Raw genomic sequence first — 22,054 nt, forward strand, 5'->3', positions numbered from 1 at the left:
GTCTCTAAATAAAATGGAAGTCTAGTGGAAGAATGAAGGACAGTCTGGAACCCCACCATTGTTCCTAAAGAACATTAAAAATGTAAATGGCAATCCAGTAAAGTAATCCAACCACTATTGTTCCAAATGGAAGTCCAGTGCAAGAAAGAAGGACAGCCTGAAACCCCACCATTGTTCTTAAAGAACCTCTCTAAATAAAATGGAAGTCAGTGTAAGAATGAAAGACAACCTAAGACCCCACCATTGTTCCTAGAGAACTTCTCTAAATAAAATGGAAGTCCGTGCAAGAAAGAAGAACAGCCTGAGACCCCACCGTTGTTCCCAAAGAACTTTCCTAAATAGAATTGAAAGTCCAGTGGAAAAATGAAGAACAGTCTGAGACCCCACCATTGTTCCTAGAGAACTTCTCTAAATAAAATGGAAGTCCAGTGCAAGAATGAAGGACATTCTGAAACCCCACCATTGTTCCTAAAGAACATTAGAAATTTAAATGGCAATCCAACCAACACTTTTAGCATTCTTGAGAACTTCAGTAAAGTGAAAATCCAACCACTATTGTTCAGTGCAAGAATGAAGGACAGCCTGAGACCTCACCATTTTTTCTAAAGAACTTCTCTAAATAAAATGGAAGTCCAGTGTAAGAATGAAGGACAACCTAAGACCCCACCATTGTTCCTAGAGAACTTCTCTAAATATAAGGCCCCATACACACGAGAGGATTTATCCGCGGATACGGTCCAGCGGACCGTATCCGCGGATAAATCCTCTCGAGGATTTCAGCAGATTTCTATGCGATGGCGTGTACACACCATCGCATTGAAATCCGCGCCGAAATCCTCTGGCGATGACGTGTCGCGCCGTCGCCGCGATTATGACGCGGCGACGGGCGCGACGCTGTCATATAAGGAATTCCACGCATGCGTCAAATCATTACGACGCGTGCGGGGAATCCCTTTGGACGGATGGATCCGGTGAGTCTGTACAGACGAGCGGATCCATCCGTGGGATCCGATTCCAGCAGATGGATTTGTTGTGCAGCACAGCAAATATCCGATCTGCTGGAATCCATCCCAGAGGAGATTTCTCCGCGGAAAAAGATCCGCTGGCGTGTACACACCATAGAATCTATCCGCAGAAACCCATTTGCTGGGATTTATCTGCGGATGGATTCTATCGTGTGTATGGGGCCTAATGGAAGTCAGTGCGCGAACGAAGGACAGCCATGCAGAGACCCTACCACTGATCCTAGAGAACTTCTCTAAATAAAATGGAAGTCCAGTGGGAGAACGAAGGACAGTGTGAGACCCCACCATTGTTCCTAGAGAACATTGGAGAAAGTGAAATTCTTTGTCGGGTTATTGTTATCTGTATCTCTTTAGAGGAAATATCTGACATCTCATTCCAGCAACAACTGTAATCAGGACTTAAAGTTTCTCCAGTGGGGACATATACAGCCATTAAAATCTTATCAAACTACTATATAATAAACAGTTCCATAGATACCTGTGTACTTGTTGGAGAGATCCCCCTCAATTCTTGTCTGCATTACACAAAGGAAGAGGAGGAGGAGAAACCTCAGAACGTAGAAGGGGAAAAAATTTGAGTTGAAAGCTACATAAGCAATATGAAGATGAACAATAAAATTATAAATCAAAAAATGAATTTATTGTAAGTAATGGAATTAAAACAGCAATAAAAAAAAAAATATTCCTTTTGGGTTGGCTAATCCTTTCAGCATGCCTCACCTTCATCAGATGATTGTTCTACTGACATATAGACTCAGCCTATGCACCTCCACCATCAGTTTCTCAGTGGTCTCCTGTGGCGTGTATTCTCTGGTGGAGAATTAGAGTCACTTTCTGCGCAAAACATTTGCCGCAATCTGAACAGGAAAATGGCTTCTCACCGGTGTGAATTCTCATGTGTTTATCACGGTTTCCTTTACTGGGGAAGCATTTTCCGCACTCAGAACAGGGGAAGGGCTTCTCGCCGGTGTGGACAATCTGGTGTGTTTTTAGTTGCGATTTCTGAATGAAAGACTTTCCGCACTCAGAACAGGAGAAGGGCTTTTCCCCAGTGTGGATTCTCTGGTGTTGAACGATTTTCCAACTGTCTTTGAAGGACTTCTTGCAACATGAAAAATTTGTTTCTCCGGTGTGAATTCTTTGGTGTGCAACCAGATCATGTTTTCTTTTGAATGATGTTTCACAGTCAGGGCAAGCGAAGGTCTCCTTACCGGTGTGACCCTTCTGATGGATGTGGAGTACAGATTTCTTCTCAAAGGACTTACCACACTCAGAACATGGCAATGAAGCCTTATTTTTATGACGTTCCACATGCTGATCAAGACAGTGGCCTTGTGCGGTGTGTGTTCTCTGGTGGAGAATCAGTGTCACTTTCCGCGCAAAACAGTTGCCGCATTCCGGACAGGAAAACGGCTTCTCACCGGTGTGCATCCTCATGTGGTTTTCACGGCTCCCTTTACTGGAGAAGCCTTTTCCACACTCGGCGCAGGGAAAGGGCTTCTCGCCGGTGTGGACTCTCTGGTGTTGAATGAGATTTGATTTCTTTATGAAGGACTTATCACACTCGGAACAGGGAAAACATTTTCCAATAACGTTAGTTCTTTGATTTCCAACCAGGTCTTTGTTTTTTATGCTCGATTTTTCACAATCCTGGAAAGGATCTTGAGAAGATTCCTCGGACTTAGAAGGATCTGGTGGTTGCTCTGCATTGTGAATACTTGGTTGGCCATTTGGGAAAATGGTATGTGTTTTATTTTTGGACTTCTCAGAAATAAACTGATCTTTTGATCTTACCATATGATTAGGTTTGTGATGTATATTTTGAGTAGCAATCCTTTCTCCTGGGGAATATTGTTTTATGCCATTATCATCTTTGTTCGAATATGCAGATAAAATAAGACATCCTTCTGGGGTATTCCCACTATTGGGTCCTCCTGTGGAAATTTTTTAGTGTTAGTAATAAATAGCACTATTGTTTATGTTTTGTATTTGATAGTTATGTATGTTGGTCTAATATAGTCAACTGTTCCCCAAACAGAAGTCAAATAAGAATAAGCAACCTCAGAAACTACACTGGGTGGAGGTTCACATACACTCATTACTATGCTATGTTGAGGAAAAGAAATGGACCCTCCTTAACCTCATGTGTTGGGAACATGACGTTATATTGAGGAACGGAGATGGACCTTTCATATGGTGTACAGTATCTCCTCCTCATTGGCTGGGAACATGACGTTATATTGAGGAATGGAGATGGACCTTTCATATGGTGTACAGTATCTCCTCCTCATGTGTTGGGAACATGACATTATATTGAGGAATGGAGATGGACCTTTCATATGGTGTACAGTATCTCCTCCTCATTGGCTGGGAACATGACGTTATATTAAGGAATGGAGATGGACCTTTCATATGGTGTACAGTATCTCCAGTGCATGAAATTTGGTATAGATACACTGGATATTTTTTCATCATATCACAACAAGCCAATTTTATTCTTTCAACAAACAGCACACCCTGTTGACGGTTTGCAGATTTGTTTTATCAGTTTTTGGTTCTGCATACCTGAACTTGATTAAAATAAAAGTTCTCATAAAATAAAAATGCAAAGTGTTGTGTTTTCTGTATATAATACCTACCTGTGCTGACATCTAGAGAAGATTCCTCCTTGGTCATTGTCACCATCAATTCACCTTTATTTATAGACAGCTGATCATCTATCTCATAGATCTCTTCTTCCTCTTTAACCTCAATTTTTAAACCCATCACTTTTTCTGCCTAAAATTACAAAATGATTATGAGCACTACTATCTTGAGAAGAATATAATCTAATACAGTGTAGAGACAGGTTTGAATCTGACATCCTTGGTCCCATCTACCTGATGACGGTGAAGAATGGTGTGATCTTCCTGTGTGGAATCCCGGGAATACAGAGGAGGGGGACATCTCTCTGGTGGGTTCCTATTACTGGATACATCTGTAGGAAACAAACACACTGACTGAATACAAAGCACTGCTTATAGACCTCGTAATAAACAAGGTTCAATAAATGCTTGATTGGACGTAACGTGTAAGGGCGGTCAGATCATGGAGTCAGATGATGGGGGATCTAGGTGGACCCTCCGTACTGCTTTCTCCTTTACAATAAAGTCTCCTCTTACCCGGTGATGTGAGGGGCGGCTGATTCTCCATCATGATCATGATGTCTTTGTGGAGATCCCTGTGTTCTTCTATATACTCCCACTCTTTCAGCACGTCATCCTCCTCCTCTTCTTCTTCTTTTATTTCTTCTTTCATACCAACATTAAAATTGTTCCATTTTTCACTCTGAATATAAATGTAAAACAAAGTATTAATAATGCTTTTACTCATCAATGTGGAAATATTGATGGTTTCCCAGGTCATGGGTATATGGGGTATCTCAGCCAATGGGCAGTGGTTTTCTTGAATCCCTTGGCCTGCTGGGAGAACCTATATATTCGGGTAGAGTCAGGTGATCAGTGTTCTATGCCACCTGGATGGCTGTCTGGGAGGACATGTGTTGTGTGCCCCGGGCTGCTATGCCGGAGTTTGGGCCTATCCCGGGGGCCTCTGGCTGCTAGGCTGTCTGAGGGCCTATCCAGAAGCAAGAGAGCAGCCTAGGGTTGGGATTGCGGCTTGCAGTCCAACCAGAAGTGACGGCTCTGCCGGCCGTAGAATGTCGTAGTTGGAGGTAGAGGGGAAGCTGTCGCCACTAGGGGACCATCCACCTTATTACCAGGGACCACAGTGAGTAGCTGAAGCAAGTACTGGAGCAGTATTCTGTCCGAATGGGCACGATGGAGAATCAGAAAACTTCAGGTGGTGATCAAGTCAGGGACCCAACCAGCAGAGGTGACGCTTGCAGAGCAGCCTTATGTGTCAAGCCAGGGACCGAGCAGGCCAGCAGGGGTGAAGCTTGAGAAGTATCGGGAGTGTCAAGCTAGGGACCCAGCAGAGAAGCGGAGTTGACGCTTGAGGAAGATACCACCATGAAGTATATACATACTGCACACCCAGGATACCCCGGTGCTGTGTACACCCATCGAGTGGCTGTTACGCGGCACATAATAAAAAATATTCGCCAGCACACCATGGATCGTAGATAACTTCCAAAAATGTAATACAAAAAAGGCATTACAGAAAGTGCAACGTTTCGAGGCCATGCAGGACCTCTTCGTCGCACACCATGGATCGTAGATAACGTCCAAAAATGTTATACAAAAAAGGCATTACAGAAAGTGCAACGTTTCGAGGCCACGCAGGACCTCTTCGTCAGGCTTGACGAAGAGGTCCTGCGTGGCCTCGAAACGTTACACTTTCTGTAATGCCTTTTTTGTATTACATTTTTGGACGTTATCTACGATCCATGGTGTGCTGGCAAATATTTTCTATTTTGTTTGATGGTTCCAGTGCCCAGCTAGTGATCGTTCCAGCACCCACCTTCTTTCTACGAGCCATTTTCAAAAGTCCAGGAACGTGTGCGATTGGAATATTGACTAGACTGTACGCGGCACAGGCCAGTACTTACAGACACCCGTATATAACGCTGTCTTTTTTTGCATTCGGATAGTACAGTATGCCCATAGGCTGTACATGAGAGTTGGCGTAAACTCTCACACACAGTTTCGCACACATCCATTCACATCTACCATCACCCATAGTTCTCAACCAGCTTTATAGGAACCTGACACACACAATGATACCGTCACCATCCAGACACATCCCTTGTCTGTTACTGGATAATGTCCCAGAATTCCCGGCACCGCTCACCTCTCCTGTCAGAAGCTCAATGATCTTTTGGGTGACTTCTAGAATCTTCTTTTCATTGTTTCTTTCTGGAACCAGTAAGGAAAGTAGAGGAACCATAATGGGGTTCTGTCCATCTCCTGATGTCTTCTTCACAACTATGTTATCCTGCGGAGAGAGATTAGTATCACTATATACATTTCCCAACAAAAGAACTTGCTGCCATTAACGTCCTTCTTTATTATGAATTAATCGATGTGCTGACATCTGGAGAAGATTCCTTCGTTTCAGAAGTAATGATATTTTATTTATTAATTAAAGTGCTACTAAACCCAGGACTCTGCATTCACTATATCTGGTCTCCCACAATACACAGAACGTAGAAATGCAAATATTTTAGTAAATATAAACTGCTAAATACCTTTTCTCATCAGCAGTATATAATAGCAGTCTTGTGACTTCTATCAGTGTCTGGTTAAAGCTTGAAGGAGGAGTTTTCATTCTCCTCTGACTGTCCTATGAGACTGCAGGACCCCTGACCTTCTGTCTAGACAGTGCTGATTGGCGCTGTGCTGATCACATGGACCCCCCAAAAAAAACTCCAGCATTACACACCAAACTGAGCATGTGCAGAGTGTTCTATCAGGAGATGGATTGGAGACAGTGGAAGAAAGGGAGAATCAGCGGAGACAAACACCCTTTTTGCACAATGTGGAGGATTAACCCCTTAGGTTCCACAGTGAGTATAACAAGCATGTTTTACTGCATTTACAGACTGATTTTACTGCTGTGGGTTTATTAACTTGCCGACCGCCTAACTATATATATAATTAGTTTGATGTTAGCCACTTGCCGTCTGCTTCACGTAGATATACGTCGGCAGAACGGCACAGTCAGGCAAAGCAACGTACAGGTACGTTGCTTTGAATCTGCCGCCTAGGGAGCATGCGCGCTGCCGCAAGCTCCAGTGACCGTGCCCGCGGGACCCGCAGACCTGATGTCGGCCGGTGTCCCGTGATCGGGTCACGGAGCGGCAGAACGGGGAGATGCCTGTGTAAACAAGGCAATACCCTGTTCTGCCTTGTGACAGGACCCTGATCTACTGCTCCCTGTCATCGGGAGCAGCAATCAGTGTCATGTCACAGCTAGAGTTAGAATCACTCCCTAGGACACACTTAATCCCTTCCTCGCCCCCTAGTGGTTAACCCCTTCACTGCCAGTCACATTCATACAGAAATCAGTACATGTTTATAGCACTGATCACTGTATAAATGACAATGGTCGCAAAATTGCTTTAAAAGTGTCCGATGTGTCCGGACATAATGTTGCAGTCATAATAAAAACAATCGCAGATCGCCACCATTACTAGTAAAAAAAAAATGTAATAATAAAAATGCCATAAAACCATCCCCTTTTTTGCAGATGCTATAGTTTTTGGGCAAACCAATCCATATACGCTTATTGCGATTATTTTTAATTTTTTTTATAACAAAAATATGTAGAAGAATACGTATCGGCCTATATACTCGAGTCAATACGTTTTCCCAGTTTTTTGTGGTAAAATTAGGTGCCTCGGGTTATATTTGGGTCAGCTTAAACTCTAAGGGCCAGATTCAGAAAGATCAGCGGATCTTTCTGCTGGCGTAACGTATGTCATTTACGTTACGCTGTTACGACAAGTTTTTCAGGCAAGTGCTTTATTCACAAAGCACTTGCCTGTAAAGTTGCGGCGGCGTAGCGTAAATCACCCGGCGGAATTCAAATTTGGCGGGTAGGGGGCGTGTATCATTTAAATGAAGCGCGTCCCCGCGCCGAACGAACTGCGCATGCGTCGACCGCGACTGAATCCCAGTGCGCATGCTCCAAATGACGTCGGCAAATCGGCATGCTTTCGACGTGAGCGTAAATTACGTCCAGCCGTATTCGCGAACGACTTACGCAAACGACGTAAAAAATTCTAATTTCGTTGCGGGAACGACGGCCATACTTAACATTGGCTGTGCCTCATAGACCCAGGGGTAACTATGCGCTGGAAAAAGCCAAACGCAAACGACGTAAAAAAATGCGCCGGGCGGACGGACGTTTGTGAATCGGCGTATCTACCTAATTTGCATATTCTACACTGAAATCGACGGAAGCGCCACCTAGCGGCCAGCGTAAATATGCAGCCTAAGATACGACGGTGTAAGAGACTTACACCTGTCGGATCTTAGGGATATCTATGCGTAACTGATTCTATGAATCAGGCGCATAGATACGACCGAGCGCACTCAGAGATACGACGGCGTATCAGGAGATACGCCGTCGTATCTCTTTCTGAATCTGGCCCTAAGTATATACGGTAGCACCGAAAATTTACATACTGTATATATTTTACATTCACATCAGTCCCTACGCCCAAAGGAGCTTATTAAGGTTGCTAACTTAAATACATACTGTATTCAAATAACTTAGGACAGGAGCCAATTAACCTACCACCAGGTCTTTGGAGTGTGGGAGGAAACCGGAAATCCCAAAGAAAACCAACACAGGCATAAGCAGAAGATAAAAAGACCATGTGGGCAATGCCGTGGTTTGGGATTTGAACCAACAACAATAGTGCTGTGAGGCAGAAGTGCTCACCATTGTACTTACTACTGGGCTAACCAGGATTACCAGCAAACAAAAAGGCAAAATTTCAAGAAAAAAAAATTCCGGAAAAAGAAAATTCAGGAAAAAGAAAGCACACCCTGACGATTTAGCCGCTTTTCATCAAATAAAAAGATCTTAAGAAACCATCCAGCGTTCCGTAACACAAATTCTGGAAAATTTCGTTTTGTAACTTTTTGGTAAAAAAAATTATTTCATCCAACTGTCCAAAAAAGTTGTTACAATTAAAAAATAGTCACCAAAAAATCTGTCCATTGGACACTTTGCAGTGATTTATAAAAACTGTGCTCCCAGAATTCTTCTCACCTCCCCGGTCAGCAGGTAGATGATCTCCAGGGTGAGCCGTAATATCCTCTCCGTCAGGTCGGTGCAGTTTTCCTCCATCGCTCCCAACTCTGTGCCATTCACTTCCTGCAACAATAGCGCCCATCCCCCCCCCCCCCCCCCCCCCCTAGTCCTCAGCATCATGGGTAAAAGGAAAGCTCTTCTTTGATATTTATTCTCAGACATTTTGTTGTAGCCCAGCAAGGAAGGAACACGCTGTTCATCATGAAATACTGCTCAAACCTGAGGACTTCTACTAATACCCACCAAAAATTGGCAACAGCCAAAACAGGATGAATGTTTAGGACATGTGACATGTTCATTTAGTTGTATGCCAACATGTCCTCATATATGGGCTACAACAACATGGCTGCCCCCAGAAGTTTATCCTGATTGACTACCTAGAAGCAACTTTTTAACATGGAGAACCCATGAAATAACTTTCTTGTCTCAGAATCAGGGAATTCCTTCTATTATTGTTTGTATCTACAGCTCATGGCATGGTAATCACTAAGAAGAAAGCTCCTCCTCACCTCCCTGGTCAGCAGGTAGATGATCTCCAGGGTGTGCCGTAATAGCCTCTCAGTCACGTTGCTGCAGTTTTCCTCCATCGCTCCCAACTCTGTTCCATTCACTTCCTGCAACAATAGTGCCCATCCCCCCCAATGTTCAGCTTCATGAATAAAAGGCAGGCTCCTTTGTGATTTGCTTCTTTTCGGCTATTTTGTTGTAGCCCAGCAGACCTGAAAGAACACGCTGTTCATCGTAAAATAATGCTCAACCCTGAGGACCTCTATTCATGAAATCCACCACAAATTGCCACCTGATGGGAGCAGGATGAATTTCTAAGACACGTGACATGGTCCTCTAGTTGTGTCCCTACTCCAAAACTCTTACCGAATAGATTTAAAGGGCTTCCTTCCCAAAGGAAGGCGGTGGGTCCAGTCTTCTGATATCTCTGCTCCCCATCTGGTAAAGAGGTTTTTATCTCTGTTTCCTTTTGGGGCCCGGTTCACACTGGTCCGACAAACGCTCCGACATTGGGAGCTCATGTCGCATGATGTGTGAGAATTTGTTTCCCTATGGGCACCGTCTTAACTGGTCCGACTTTGAAAATGCTCCCTGTACTACTTTGGTTCGACTTTGACCCTACTTTAGCCAATTGAATATCATTGAAGTCGGATCAAAGTCGGAACGCCGTTTTGCATGATCTGACTTTGGCATGCGACTTGTGCTCTGCTGATCTTGAGGGGAACTCCACACCAAATTTTAAATAAAAAAACTGGCATGGGTTCCCCCTCCAGGAGCATACCAGGCCCTTGGGTCTGGTATGGTTTTAAAGGGGAACCCCTACGCCAAAAAAAACGGCGTGGAGGTCCCCCAAAATCCATACCAGACCCTTATCTGAGCACGCTGCCCGGCCGGTCAGGAAAGGGGGTGGGGACGAGCGAGCGCTCACCCTTCTGAACCGTACCAGGCCGCATGCCCTCAACATGTGGGGGTGCGTGCTTTGGAGCAGGGGGGCCCCCTGCGGCACCCCACCCCAAAGCACCCTATCCCCATGTTGATGAGGACAAGAGCCTCTTCCAGACAACCCTGGCCGTTGGTTGTCAGGGCTTGCAGGCGGGGGGCTTATCGGAAACTGGGAGCCCCCTCTAATAAGGGGGGCCCCAGATCCCGACCCCCCACCCTATGTGAATAAGTATGGGGTACATCGTACCCCTACCCATTCACCTGGAGGAAAAGTGCCAAGAAAAAAAAAAACACTACACAGGTTTTTAAAGTAATTTATTAGGCAGCTCCGGGTGGTCTTCTTCCGACTTCGGTGGTCTTCCGACTTTGGTGGTCTTCTTCCAACTCTGGTGGTCTTCTTCCGACTTCGGGGGTCTTCTTCTGACTCTCTAGGCTCTTCTCCCGCTCCCCGATGCCTTCTCCGCGATCTCCGATGCTTTCTGCCGGGCTCCTCCGCTATATTCTTACAACTCTTTTACTAGCCTGGTCTTCCCCGTTGTCTTCTTCCCTCTTCTCTTGTCCCCACGCTCTTGCCCGCTATAATGCCGTGTGCGCGATGCGCAATGATTTTTATAGGCATTGTGTGTGGTCACTGGGTGATGTCACCCGGTGACCCCGCCTCTTATGACGTCACAGTCACATCATGCCCCGGCTGAATTCCCCTCTCTCAGCACAAATGCCCCCTCCAAACAAATCAGCCTTCCTAGCACAAATCCTCTACCCCTCAAATCCCACAAATTTCCTCCCCTCCACACATCCTCTCCCCCCCCACTCCAAATCCCCCCTCCCAGCACAAAATCCCTCCGAACCCCTCTGCCTGCACAAATCTACCCCTCTCCAAATGTCTCCACTAACACAAATCCCCCCAATCATCCCTACTAGCATAAATCCCCCCCCCCAAAAAAATGATTCTCCTAACACACTCTCCCTCCTCCTTCTACCATATCACCTCTTTAAGTACCCACCCCCCCTCCAAAATTCCCCTCCTAGCACAAATCCCCCCCCCCCACAAAAATCCCCCTCCTAGAATAGTTTTTACCCCCTGCTGCCCCTCAAATTCCCTCTCCCAACACAACCCCCCCAATCACCTCACAGTGCCCCCCAACCTCACAATAGTGCCCAGGGCAGCCTTCCCTCCTGCCCACCCCTTGTCCCGACCCTGGCTGGAACTACAGGAAATTATGGAGGTAGCACTGTCTTAAGGGCAAGAGTGGGACTTCCTTAGTGTTTGAGCAACACCTTCAAACACTAGCAGCCTGACCCCCTGCATTCCTTAGTGGCCTCACTTGTGATCCCCCAGTGTCTTCTCACATTGACCCCACCATCCCCCATTCCTGTCAGCCTCTCCTGTAGAGATGAGCTCAGGCATTCGTCTGACTTATCTCTGACCCAATTTCCAAACTTCCAATTTTTTGTACTCCAATGAACTATTGGCCAGGTCACTGAAGCTGCACGGCAGGGCATAACTTGGCTCGAAGTTTACTGGATTAAAAAAAGCAGGGGTTTGGAGTTCTTGTTAAAGATGAGTTTAGAGGATATCCAAGCTCTCCTTTACTCTCCTGTGATCCTTGTGTACTCTAGCCATCATCCAGTCCTCCTTTACCATTGTGTCTTCTTATGCACTCCAGCCAACTACCTGATCCTCTGCATCAGTGTGATGCCCCATGTGTTCCAGCGACCCCTTTGTTACCAGCACCTGTGCACCCTCATTCTGTTTCCCTGCCATTCCAGCTCTACAAGGGACTAGTTCAGTTCCTGTGTGCTTCCAGCAATCAGCATTGTTCTCTTCGTCCTGCCAGGATATGCTCTTCAGAACTTGTGCGATTCCCTAAGTATTTCGGCCAGGCTCTTGTTGTTACACTCGTTGCCCATTTCCGGCTTCAGTGATCCACTGCAACCTGCTTCTACCGTGTTTCCCTGAAAATAAGACCTAGCGTTATTTTCCAGGAGGGCTGCAATAAAAGCCCTAACCTGTGTGACGGGAGGGCCCCTGGAACCCAGAATCCCTTGAAAAGTATGGGATACCATTGTTTCAGCTCCCCATGCACCTCTTATGTCTAAGTCACCCTATGTCTATTAGGGGCACAGGGTGGGCAAGAAAATAATGAACTCTGAGAATATGATTGGATTACTTCAAATGGGACAGTAATATTCATTAACAATATCTCTCAATAAATATGAAGATTTTATTCCCTCTACAGTGAGGGCTATGACCAGGAAGTATAACTCCTAATATGGGCATTCCAGGAAGTTCAATGTAAGAGTCATTAGATCCCCATTGTTGTTTGTGTCAATTACCTCTGCGATTGTGTGAAGGAGTTCTGTGTTGATTTGTGATAATGTTGATTGTGTCTTCTGAGCTACAAGACGGCAAGTCTGGCCCAAAGGTCATGTCTCTGAGTCATCTATGCTGTCAAAAGGGATTAGTTAATGAGCTCATGTTAATTAGGTTTCTGGTCATAGGTGTATTTCCAGAGTAATTTGAGCAGGAGGTAAACACCTCCTCTTTTGATTATGTATAAAACTTGTATTGCTTTCAATAAAGATTCCTTCCTGCTTGGTCCTCAACACAGAGCCTCGTCTCGTATTTGGGGGAGAATTATTCGGATGGGTTTCTTGTTCGGCTGGTTGGTGTGTTCGGTAGCTGCCTTTGTGTTCGGGAATGGAATGTCCTAAACGACTTTAACCCCTTTCATACTCGGGGTGTCGTTACACCCTGAAAATAAACCCTAGTTTTTATATAGATTGTTTCCCTGAACCATTTTTCTATGGACGTCTATATTTAGTTCACATGCTGCTATCCAGTGACCTTTTATGGTAATGTACTGTACTTGTTTTTTACATCTTTTCCCTGATGTTATGACACACTTCCTTTGTATGTAATGCTCCACCCTTTCTTCCTGTGATTGTATTTCCTGTGTCATGGATGCAACTAACAGGCCACATGTAACATGGGCACATGTATTCTGCATAGTAAGCTACAGACAATGTCATCTTTTGACCGCATAATACCACAACCTATTCATCTGTTGTATCCTGTCATCTGCTGTAACCCGATGTTTCGGAATAAAAGCACCTCTGTGGATGGAAATGGTATTGGTGAGTTCAAGCTATTTGATGAGGACTGTCCTCGGTGATTATATCTTATACAGGCCAGGCATCGAGTTCTCACAAGGGATAATCGATTCACAGCAATCAGAATAAACAGTTTTATGGATACCCATTTCTTTGTTGGAGAGATTTCCCTTCAATTCTTGTCTGCCTGACATAAAAAAAGAAGAACAGGAAAAACCCCAGGATGGAGAAGGGTAAAAACTGAGTCTGAACAAACATGAGCAACATGAAGATGAATAATAAACTATAAAATAAAAAAATGGATTTATTGTTAGTAATGAACTTAAAACAGAGGTCAAACCACAGCAATAATACTAAAATATTCCATATGGGCTGGCTGATTTGATCAGACTGCCCCACCTTTACGTAACAATTTTTCTACGGACTAATGCCGCGTACACACGATCGGAAATTCCAACAAGAAAGCCGTGGATTTTTTTCTGACGGAATGTTGGCTCAAACTTGTGTTGAATACACACAGTCACACAAATGTTGTCGACCATCAAGAACGCGGTGACGTACAAGACGTACGACGAGCCGAGATATATGAAATTTAATAGGCAGTGTGGCTCTTCTGCTTTATTCTGAGCATGTGTGTTTTTTTGCACGTCGGAATTGCAGACAGACGAGCGGAACTTCCGATAGGAACTTTTTCCGTCTGAAAATTTGAGAATCTGCTCTTAATCTTTTGTTGGCGGAAACTCCGACAGCAAAAGTCCGAAGAAGCCTACACATGGTCGAAATTTCCGACAAAAAGCTCACATCGGACTTTTGTCGGAATTTTCGATCGCATGTACGCGGCAAAACAGATTCAGCCTAAGAACCTCCGCCATCAATTTCTCGGTGGTCTTCAGTGGTGTGTGTTCTCTGGTGGAGAATTAGAGTCACTTTCTGTGCAAAACACTTGCCGCAATCTGAACAGGAAAATGGCTTCTCGCCGGTGTGGATTCTCATGTGTTTATCACGGTTTCCTTTACTGGGGAAGCATTTGCCGCACTCAGAACAGGAGAAGGGCTTCTCGCCGGTGTGGACAATCCGGTGGGCATTTAGTTGCGACTTCTGAGCGAAAGATTTTCCACACGCAGAACATGAGAAGGGCTTTTCCCCGGTGTGGATCCTCTGATGTCGAACTAGTTCCCAACTGTCTTTAAAGGACTTCTGACAACACGAAAAAGGCGGTTCTCCGGTGTGAATTTTCTGGTGTGCAATCAGATCACATTTTCTTTTGAATGATTTTTCGCAGTCAGGACAAGGGAAGGTCTCCTTACTGGTGGGACCCTTCTGATGGACGTGTTGTTCAGATTTATTCTCAAATGACTTGCCACACTCAGAACATGACGGTGAAGCCTTATTTTCATGAGGATCCGCATGCTGATCAAGAGAGTCGCCTTGGGCGGTGTGTGTTCTCTGGTGTAGAATTAGTGTCACTTTTTGTGCAAAACAGCTGCCGCATTCCGGACAGGAAAACGGCTTCTCACCGGTGTGCATTCTCATGTGGTTATCTCGGTTTCCTTTACTGGAGAAGCCCTTTCCACACTCGGAGCAGGAAAAGGGCTTTTCACCGGTGTGGACTCTCTGGTGTGATTTCAGTCGCGTTTTCAGCATGAATGACTTTCCGCATTCAGTACACAAGAAGGGCCTTTCTCCGGTGTGGATTCTCTGGTGTTCTAGGAGATTGGATTTCTTTATGAAGGATTTATCACACTCAGAACACGAAAAAGGTTTTTCACTGTTGTCAGTTTTCTGATTTACAACTGGATCGTGTTTTTTTATGAATGATTGTTCACAATCCTGAAAAGGATACAAAAAATTGGGAGATGATCCCTCAGAACTAGAAGGATTTGGTGATTTATCTGCACTGTGAAAGTTTGGTTGGACATTTGGGATAATAGAATTTGACTTATCTTTGGACTCCTCGAACCGATCTATTGATCTTACCATGTGATTAAGTTTGTGTTGTATATTTTGGGTAACGATGCTTACTCCTGGAGAATACTGGACCATGTCATTATTGTCTTTGTTAAAATGTGCAGATAAAATGAGATGTTCCTCTGGGGTATTCCAGCCACTGGATTCTCCTGTTGAAAAAAAAGTTATTTAACATCATTTGTTGGGAACATGACGTTATATTGAGGAATGGAGATGGACCTTTCATATGGTGTATAGCATCTCCTCCTCATTTGTTGGGAACATGACGTTATATTGAGAAATGGAGATGGACCTTTCATATGGTGTACAGTATCACCTCCACGATTGGACGGGCATACACATGTATATAATATACGTGTGTGTGTGTGTGTATATATATATATATATATATATATATATATATATATATATATATATGGGTTCCCAGAGAACCTCCCGATACATCAGGGTCTACAGAGAGCCCCTTCCTTACATCAGGGTCCGCAGAGAGCCTCCCCTTACATCAGCGTCCCCAGAGAGCCTGTCCCCTGAGTGCTACCACGGCTCAGTTCACCCCTGTCCCCTGCATTCCGGACCGGGACATACTGCACCCACATGGTAAGAGACTCGGGGCTATGAGCCCCAGACTCGGGCCATAGCCCCAATAGCCACCCCCTAGCAACGCCACTGGTTGGAATGGAGATGGACCTTTCATATGGTGTACAGTATCTCCTCCTCATTTGTTGGGAACATGACATTATATTGAGGAATGGAGATGGACCTTTCATATATTGTATTTTTTTCTGTGCAAAGGTCTACTGGACAGTTTCCTGATTTCTTATCATTTTATGATTAATCTGAATACCTGAACTTGTTAAAAATACATGGAAATGTGGAAAAATTTATGTGAAATAAAAATATGATGTTCAACTCATTCAGGAGTTATTGTTATATATGAAGTTCTGTATTTTATGTACTTACCTGTGCTAATATCTAGACTAGATTCCTCCTTTGTTATTGTCAGCTTCATTTCAGCTTCCTTCATAGACAGCTGATCATCTATCACATACATCTCTTCTTCCTCTTTAACTTCGATTTTCATATCAATCACTTCCTCCCTCTATAATCACAAAATTATTGTGAGCATTATTATCCTGAGGCTACATAAAAAAGACTATAATCTAATACAGTTTAGAGTTATGTTTAATTTGACATGTTGAGCTCAAACTACCTGATGATGGTGAGGGATGGTGTGATCCTCCTGTGTAGAATCCCTTAAATATTGATGATGGAGATATCTCTCTGGTGGGTTCCCATTACTGGATCCATCTGTCCGAAACACACACTGGCTGAATACAAAGCACTGCTTATAGACTTCTTAATAAACAAGGTTCAATAAATAATACGTTTTGTGGACAAGTATCAGTAGTCACAGGCACCTCACCCCAATGATAAGAAAAAATGAGAAGAGGGGGGGAAAAAAAGGGGGTAACCAAAAGGACCCCGGGGCTTTTGAACGGTGCAAATAGATAATCAGACAAAATTTGATTATAAAATTAGAAAATATAATTTATTACACAAATAATTAGTATGCCATAAATACGATAAATTTGAAATACATCTCGATTAAATACGTGATATCAAGACGAAGCATTGTTTAAGTCAGCTCTACATGTTTCACTCCAACGAGTTTCTTCAGGAGCTTTCAGACATACAATGCTAAATATCAGAAGAAAAAACAACAAGACATATAATTAAATGACTGTTGAAAACAATCATTTATATATCAATACATTTTGGTAAATAATGTCAAAAAAGGGAAAAGAAAAATATTGATCATGAATACATCAGTTATTGTAGATAATGCATGCTCAAGGATCTCAACTACATATAAACAGGGGCCAAAAGTAAAAACAATAATATTTACTTACCAAAGAGGTAAAACAGCAAAAGACAGCAGACCATACAGGAAGGAACCAGAGTCCTCAGGGAAAAACAGAATAGTTCAGGAGAACCACAGCAGGATTTTAAGCCATTGATAGAATTAATCTGAAAAATCAGGAAAGCACATGTGGAAACACATATGCAAACTACTCTCAGTTGTATTGTGCAACAATGGGTAAAGAGAATAGTTTGCATATGTGTTTCCACATGTGCTTTCCTGATTTTTCAGATTAATTCTATCAATGGCTTAAAATCCTGCTGTGGTTCTCCTGAACTATTCTGTTTTTCCCTGAGGACTCTGGTTCCTTCCTGTATGGTCTGCTGTCTTTTGCTGTTTTACCTCTTTGGTAAGTAAATATTATTGTTTTTACTTTTGGCCCCTGTTTATATGTAGTTGAGATCCTTGAGCATGCATTATCTACAATAACTGATGTATTCATGATCAATATTTTTCTTTTCCCTTTTTTGACATTATTTACCAAAATGTATTGATATATAAATGATTGTTTTCAACAGTCATTTAATTATATGTCTTGTTGTTTTTTCTTCTGATATTTAGCATTGTATGTCTGAAAGCTCCTGAAGAAACTCGTCGGAGTGAAACATGTAGAGCTGACTTAAACAATGCTTCGTCTTGATATCACGTATTTAATCGAGATGTAGTTCAAATTTATCGTATTTATGGCATACTAATTATTTGTGTAATAAATTATATTTTCTAATTTTATAATCAAATTTTGTCTGATTATCTATTTGCACCGTTCAAAAGCCCCGGGGTCCTTTTGGTTACCCCCTTTTTTTCCCCCCTCTTCTCAAGGTTCAATAAATGCTTGATTGGACGTAACACGCAGGGGCAGTCAGATCATGGAGTCAGATGATGGGGGATCTAGGTGGACCCTCCGTACTGCTCTCTCCTTTACAATAAAGTCTCCTCTTACCCGGTGATGTGAGAAACAGCTGATCTTCCATCATGACGTCCTTGTAGAGATCCTTGTGTCCTTCTAAATATGCCATCTCCTCCATCAAACTTTCCTCCTCTTCTTTTTTTATCTCTTTTTTAATAGAAATATTAAAATTACCCTGAATATAAATGTAAAACAAAATATTAAAAATTCAGGTAACGTACATATCATTATGTAGTTATCAATGATTATTGATCGTCTACCTGATGATGGTGAGGGATGGTGTGATCTTCTTGTGTGGAATCCCGGGAATACAGAGGACGGAAACATCTCTCTGGTGGGTTCCCACTACTGGATCCATCTGTAGTAAACACACACACTGACTGAATACTGTACATTGTCAAAAATTAATTACTGCGCTATCTGTAAAACACTTATGCCGCGCACACACGACCGTTTTTCATGACGAGAAAAATTGCATTTTTTTAAATTGGTCATTAAAAAAAACATCGTGTGTGGGCTCCAGAGCATTTTTCTCGACGAGAAAAATGGGCATTAAAAATGTAGAACCTGCTCTATGTTTTCTTGTCGTTTTTCACGTCGTGAAAAACGGTCGTGTGTAGGCTTTAACGACGGGGGGGGGGGGGGGGGACGCGCATTCTCAGAAGCAAGTTAAGAGAAGGCAAATTTGCATAATCAGCCCAAAGGGTGGCGCCATTCCAATGGAACTTCCCCTTTTATAGTGCCGTCGTACGTGTTGTACGTCACCGCGCTTTGTTTGAGCATTTTTTTTCACGATCGTGTGTATGCAAGGCAGGCTCGACAAGAATCACGTCAAGAAAAACTTCGTTTTTTTTCCATGACATGAAAAACGGTCGTGTGTACGCGGCATAAGTGATGCGTGATGTACTCTGAAAAAAACAAAATGTATTCCGCCGCAACTTCATGTGAGACACACACAATAAGGTAAACAAAATAAAATTAAGCTGCGCTGATGAATGATGCTGGTTTAAATAAGTAACATAAAAAAAGCATGTGCAAATGAAATGAAGAAAAAACACTCTAAGGCCCGGATTCAGAAAGGACTTACGCCGACGTATCTTCTGATACGCCGCATAAGTCCACGGATGCGCCGTCGTATCTATGCGCCTGATTCAGCAAACAAGATACGCCTGAATTTTGGCTTGATCCGAGCGACGTAAGTCTCCTACGCCGTCGTATCTTGGGCGCATATTTACGCTGGCTGCAAGGGGCGCTTCCATTGATTTACGCGTCGAATATGTAAATGACCGAGATACGCCGATTCACGAACGTACTTCCGCCCGTCGCTGTAATCTACGCTGTTTACGTAAGGCGTACGTCCGGCGTAAAGTTAAGTCTCAAAAAGCAGGGGTAAGTCATGTTAGGGTATGGACATCGGAACAGCCGTCGTATTTTACGTCGTTTACGTAAGTCGTACGTGAATGGGGCTGGGCGTAGCTTACGTCACGTCGTAGGCAGTGATTTGACGTATCTTATGGAGTATTTTAGACATGATTCTGAGCATGCGCACTGGGATGCGTCCACGGTACGGCGCATGCGCCGTTCGTTCGGACCATCATTTGCATGGGATCACAGTTTATTTTAATAGATCACGCCCACTACCTTCCTACTTTGAATTAGGCAGGCTTACGCCGGCCAATTTACGTTACGCTGGCGCAACGTAGGGAGCGAGTGCTTTGTGAATACTGCTCTTGCCTCTCAGAGTTACGTTGGCGTAGCGCATAAGAGATGCGGTACGCCGGCACAAAGATGCGCCGAGCTACCTGAATCTGGCCCTAAAAAAATGTCTAAAATGCAAAGAATTTTTTTTTAACAGAAAAATTCAAAGAAGAAAATGTCCTTAGCAAGTGAAAGCCAAATCAGTAGTCCATATAAGATTCTTCAATAAACTCATCCACGGTGACATATGATCAAGACACCCAAGAAGAAGTGAGGAGGTATGAAAAGATCCTCCACCTCTACACTTACTGCCGCTTACCAGCTTGAATTGATCCCTTATTATAGAAGATCAAAAGCGCCTGTGGCGTGTTAACCAGCCTCTGGTCTCTATGTTTAGCGGCAAATCTCCCAGACTCTTCGCCAATAGATGTCCTCAGTTCAATGGATCAAGAGGTCCCCATGTAATAACAGAAGGGTTACATAGTGTAAATCTTTATTGTTATTACATTTAAAAGACAAGATTGCACTTACAATTCCGTAGATTAAAATAGCATATAGAATAGTCAAGCCGGGACAACGTCAAGTGCAACAAAACGCGTAGGGAGGAGCGGCGTGCTTACGTCACCGCGTATGCGCAGGTCCCGGAAGCAAGGGGCTGCTATCGAGATCTGGCGGCTCGAATATTCTATATGCTATTGTATATCTTGTCTTTTAAATGTAATAAAACACTATGTAAGCCTTCTGTTATTATATGGGGACCACTTGATCGTTCATTAAACTGAGGACAAAGAGTCTGGGAGATTTTACTGTACATTGTTTCTATGTGTTCATCAGATGATGGGGGATCTAGGTGGACCCTCCGTACTGCTCTCTCCTTTACAATCCAGTCTCCTCTTACCCGGTGATGTGAGGGGCGGCTGATTCTCCATCATGACGTCCTTGTAGAGATCCTTGTGTCCTTCAGAAGGCTTCTTTATCACACCATACTCATTATCCTCCTCTTTAGATTCTTCTTTGATACTAATGCTAACATTTTTCCATTTTCCGTTCTGAGTATAAAAATTTAAAACAAAGTAGTATAAATCCCTCTACTCTTCCAAGGAGACACCTTATAGGAACCTGACACACAGAATGATGGAGTCACAATCCAGACAAGTCCCTTGTCTGTTACTGGATAATGTCCCAGAATACGCAGTGTTGTGACGAGAAAGGTCCCCTGTCTAATAATGCCCGCCCTGTACTGTGCAGGCGCAGCGCAGCGCTTGCGCAGTACGAAGCACTACGGAGCCGCTGAAAGTCTCCGAACATGAACAAGCTGTACACGGCGCCTGCGCACAGCAGACGACTTTGTGCCACTCGCTCCTGCCCGATATAATCCTCCCCTTTGAGAAATCCACCCCCATCGTATGAGCTCTGCCCATCATGATACAATACTGCCTCTTCTGTATGCATCCGCCCCTTGCAGAGTTCAATGAATAATACACCCAGGCATGTACTGGCCATTGGGACTACAGGGAGTTTCCCGATGGGCCGATGGCTCAGTGGGCCGGTTTCAGTGACAGCCTGTCAAAGTAATGGCTGCTCGGCTCGCCCTCCACTTCATGCAGTGATGTGGGAAGGATGAGAAAAATAAGGAGGTGAATAAGTGAAATAATAAAAGAGGTGAGTGAGGACTCCTTATGTTATGCTACTTATGTTTTTTTGCACAATTGCGTATAGTTTATATACTGTTTTTATGCTTGTTTGCAAAATTAAAGTGGGCTGGTCTGGATGAAGTCCAGGGCCAAATTTTTGTCTCAGTCCAGCCCTGAATACACCCGCCCCTTGCAGAGTTGCACGAGCATCGGGAGCGTGCAGCAGCGTGTGGCACAGTGTCGTCTTAATGGCGCAGGCGCCATGAACAGCTATTCATGTTCGGAGACTTTCGGCGGCTCCGTTGTGCTCGGTACTGCGCCTGCACAGTACAGGGTGGGCATTATTCGATCGGGGACCTTTCTCGTCAGAACACCGGCACCACTCACCTCTTCCATCAGGAGGTCAATGATTGTCTTGGTGACTTCTAGAATCTTCTGCTCATTGTTTCTTTCTGGAACTAGTAAGGAACGTAGAGGAACCGTAATGGGGTCTTGTCCATCTCCTGATTTCTTCTCCACAACTATGTTATCCTGTGGAGAGAGATTAGTATCACTATATACATTTCCCAACAAA

The 22,054-nt window shown here is 43.8% G+C and overlaps 3 protein-coding genes across 5 annotated transcripts in view; all 3 read right to left on the reverse strand.

Moving 5' to 3' along the window:
* The window catches only part of LOC120909420, a 173,209-nt gene that overhangs the window by 30,493 nt on the left and 120,662 nt on the right, over positions 1–22,054 (reverse strand). The gene's annotated exons all lie outside the window — the stretch shown is intronic.
* Positions 1,644–8,871, reverse strand: LOC120909425 (oocyte zinc finger protein XlCOF6.1-like). Of its 2 annotated transcripts, none has more exons than XM_040321194.1 (5): positions 8,748–8,871; positions 5,817–5,960; positions 3,905–4,352; positions 3,665–3,803; positions 1,644–2,959 (listed from the first exon to the last, which is right to left on the reverse strand). In XM_040321194.1, the coding sequence occupies exons 4-5, from the start codon at positions 3,789–3,791 to the stop codon at positions 1,809–1,811; spliced, it is 1,278 nt and encodes a 425-aa protein (XP_040177128.1). In that variant the 5' UTR covers positions 3,792–3,803; positions 3,905–4,352; positions 5,817–5,960; positions 8,748–8,871; the 3' UTR covers positions 1,644–1,808. Both variants share the same exon structure in this region, with proteins under 2 accessions (XP_040177128.1, XP_040177130.1).
* On the reverse strand, positions 14,105–16,694 carry LOC120909421 (zinc finger protein OZF-like). Its single transcript, XM_040321188.1, has 3 exons — positions 16,531–16,694; positions 16,281–16,419; positions 14,105–15,469 (listed from the first exon to the last, which is right to left on the reverse strand). The coding sequence occupies exons 2-3, from the start codon at positions 16,399–16,401 to the stop codon at positions 14,208–14,210; spliced, it is 1,383 nt and encodes a 460-aa protein (XP_040177122.1). The 5' UTR covers positions 16,402–16,419; positions 16,531–16,694; the 3' UTR covers positions 14,105–14,207.

This window comes from Rana temporaria, chromosome 8 (assembly GCF_905171775.1).
Source record: "Rana temporaria chromosome 8, aRanTem1.1, whole genome shotgun sequence".
In the NCBI taxonomy this organism is placed as follows: domain Eukaryota; kingdom Metazoa; phylum Chordata; class Amphibia; order Anura; family Ranidae; genus Rana; species Rana temporaria.

Excerpts from the sequence above, each read along its gene's own strand:
- LOC120909425 (XM_040321194.1), bottom strand. The coding sequence starts at position 3,791 with ATGGGTTTAAAAATTGAGGTTAAAGAGGAAGAAGAGATCTATGAGATA. Across the intron at positions 2,960-3,664 it reads TTCTCTAGATGTCAGCACAG|GAGGACCCAATAGTGGGAAT; the intron begins GTAGGTATTATA and ends AAATTTCCACAG.
- LOC120909421 (XM_040321188.1), bottom strand. The coding sequence starts at position 16,401 with ATGAAAATCGAAGTTAAAGAGGAAGAAGAGATGTATGTGATAGATGAT. Across the intron at positions 15,470-16,280 it reads TAGTCTAGATATTAGCACAG|GAGAATCCAGTGGCTGGAAT; the intron begins GTAAGTACATAA and ends TTTTTTCAACAG.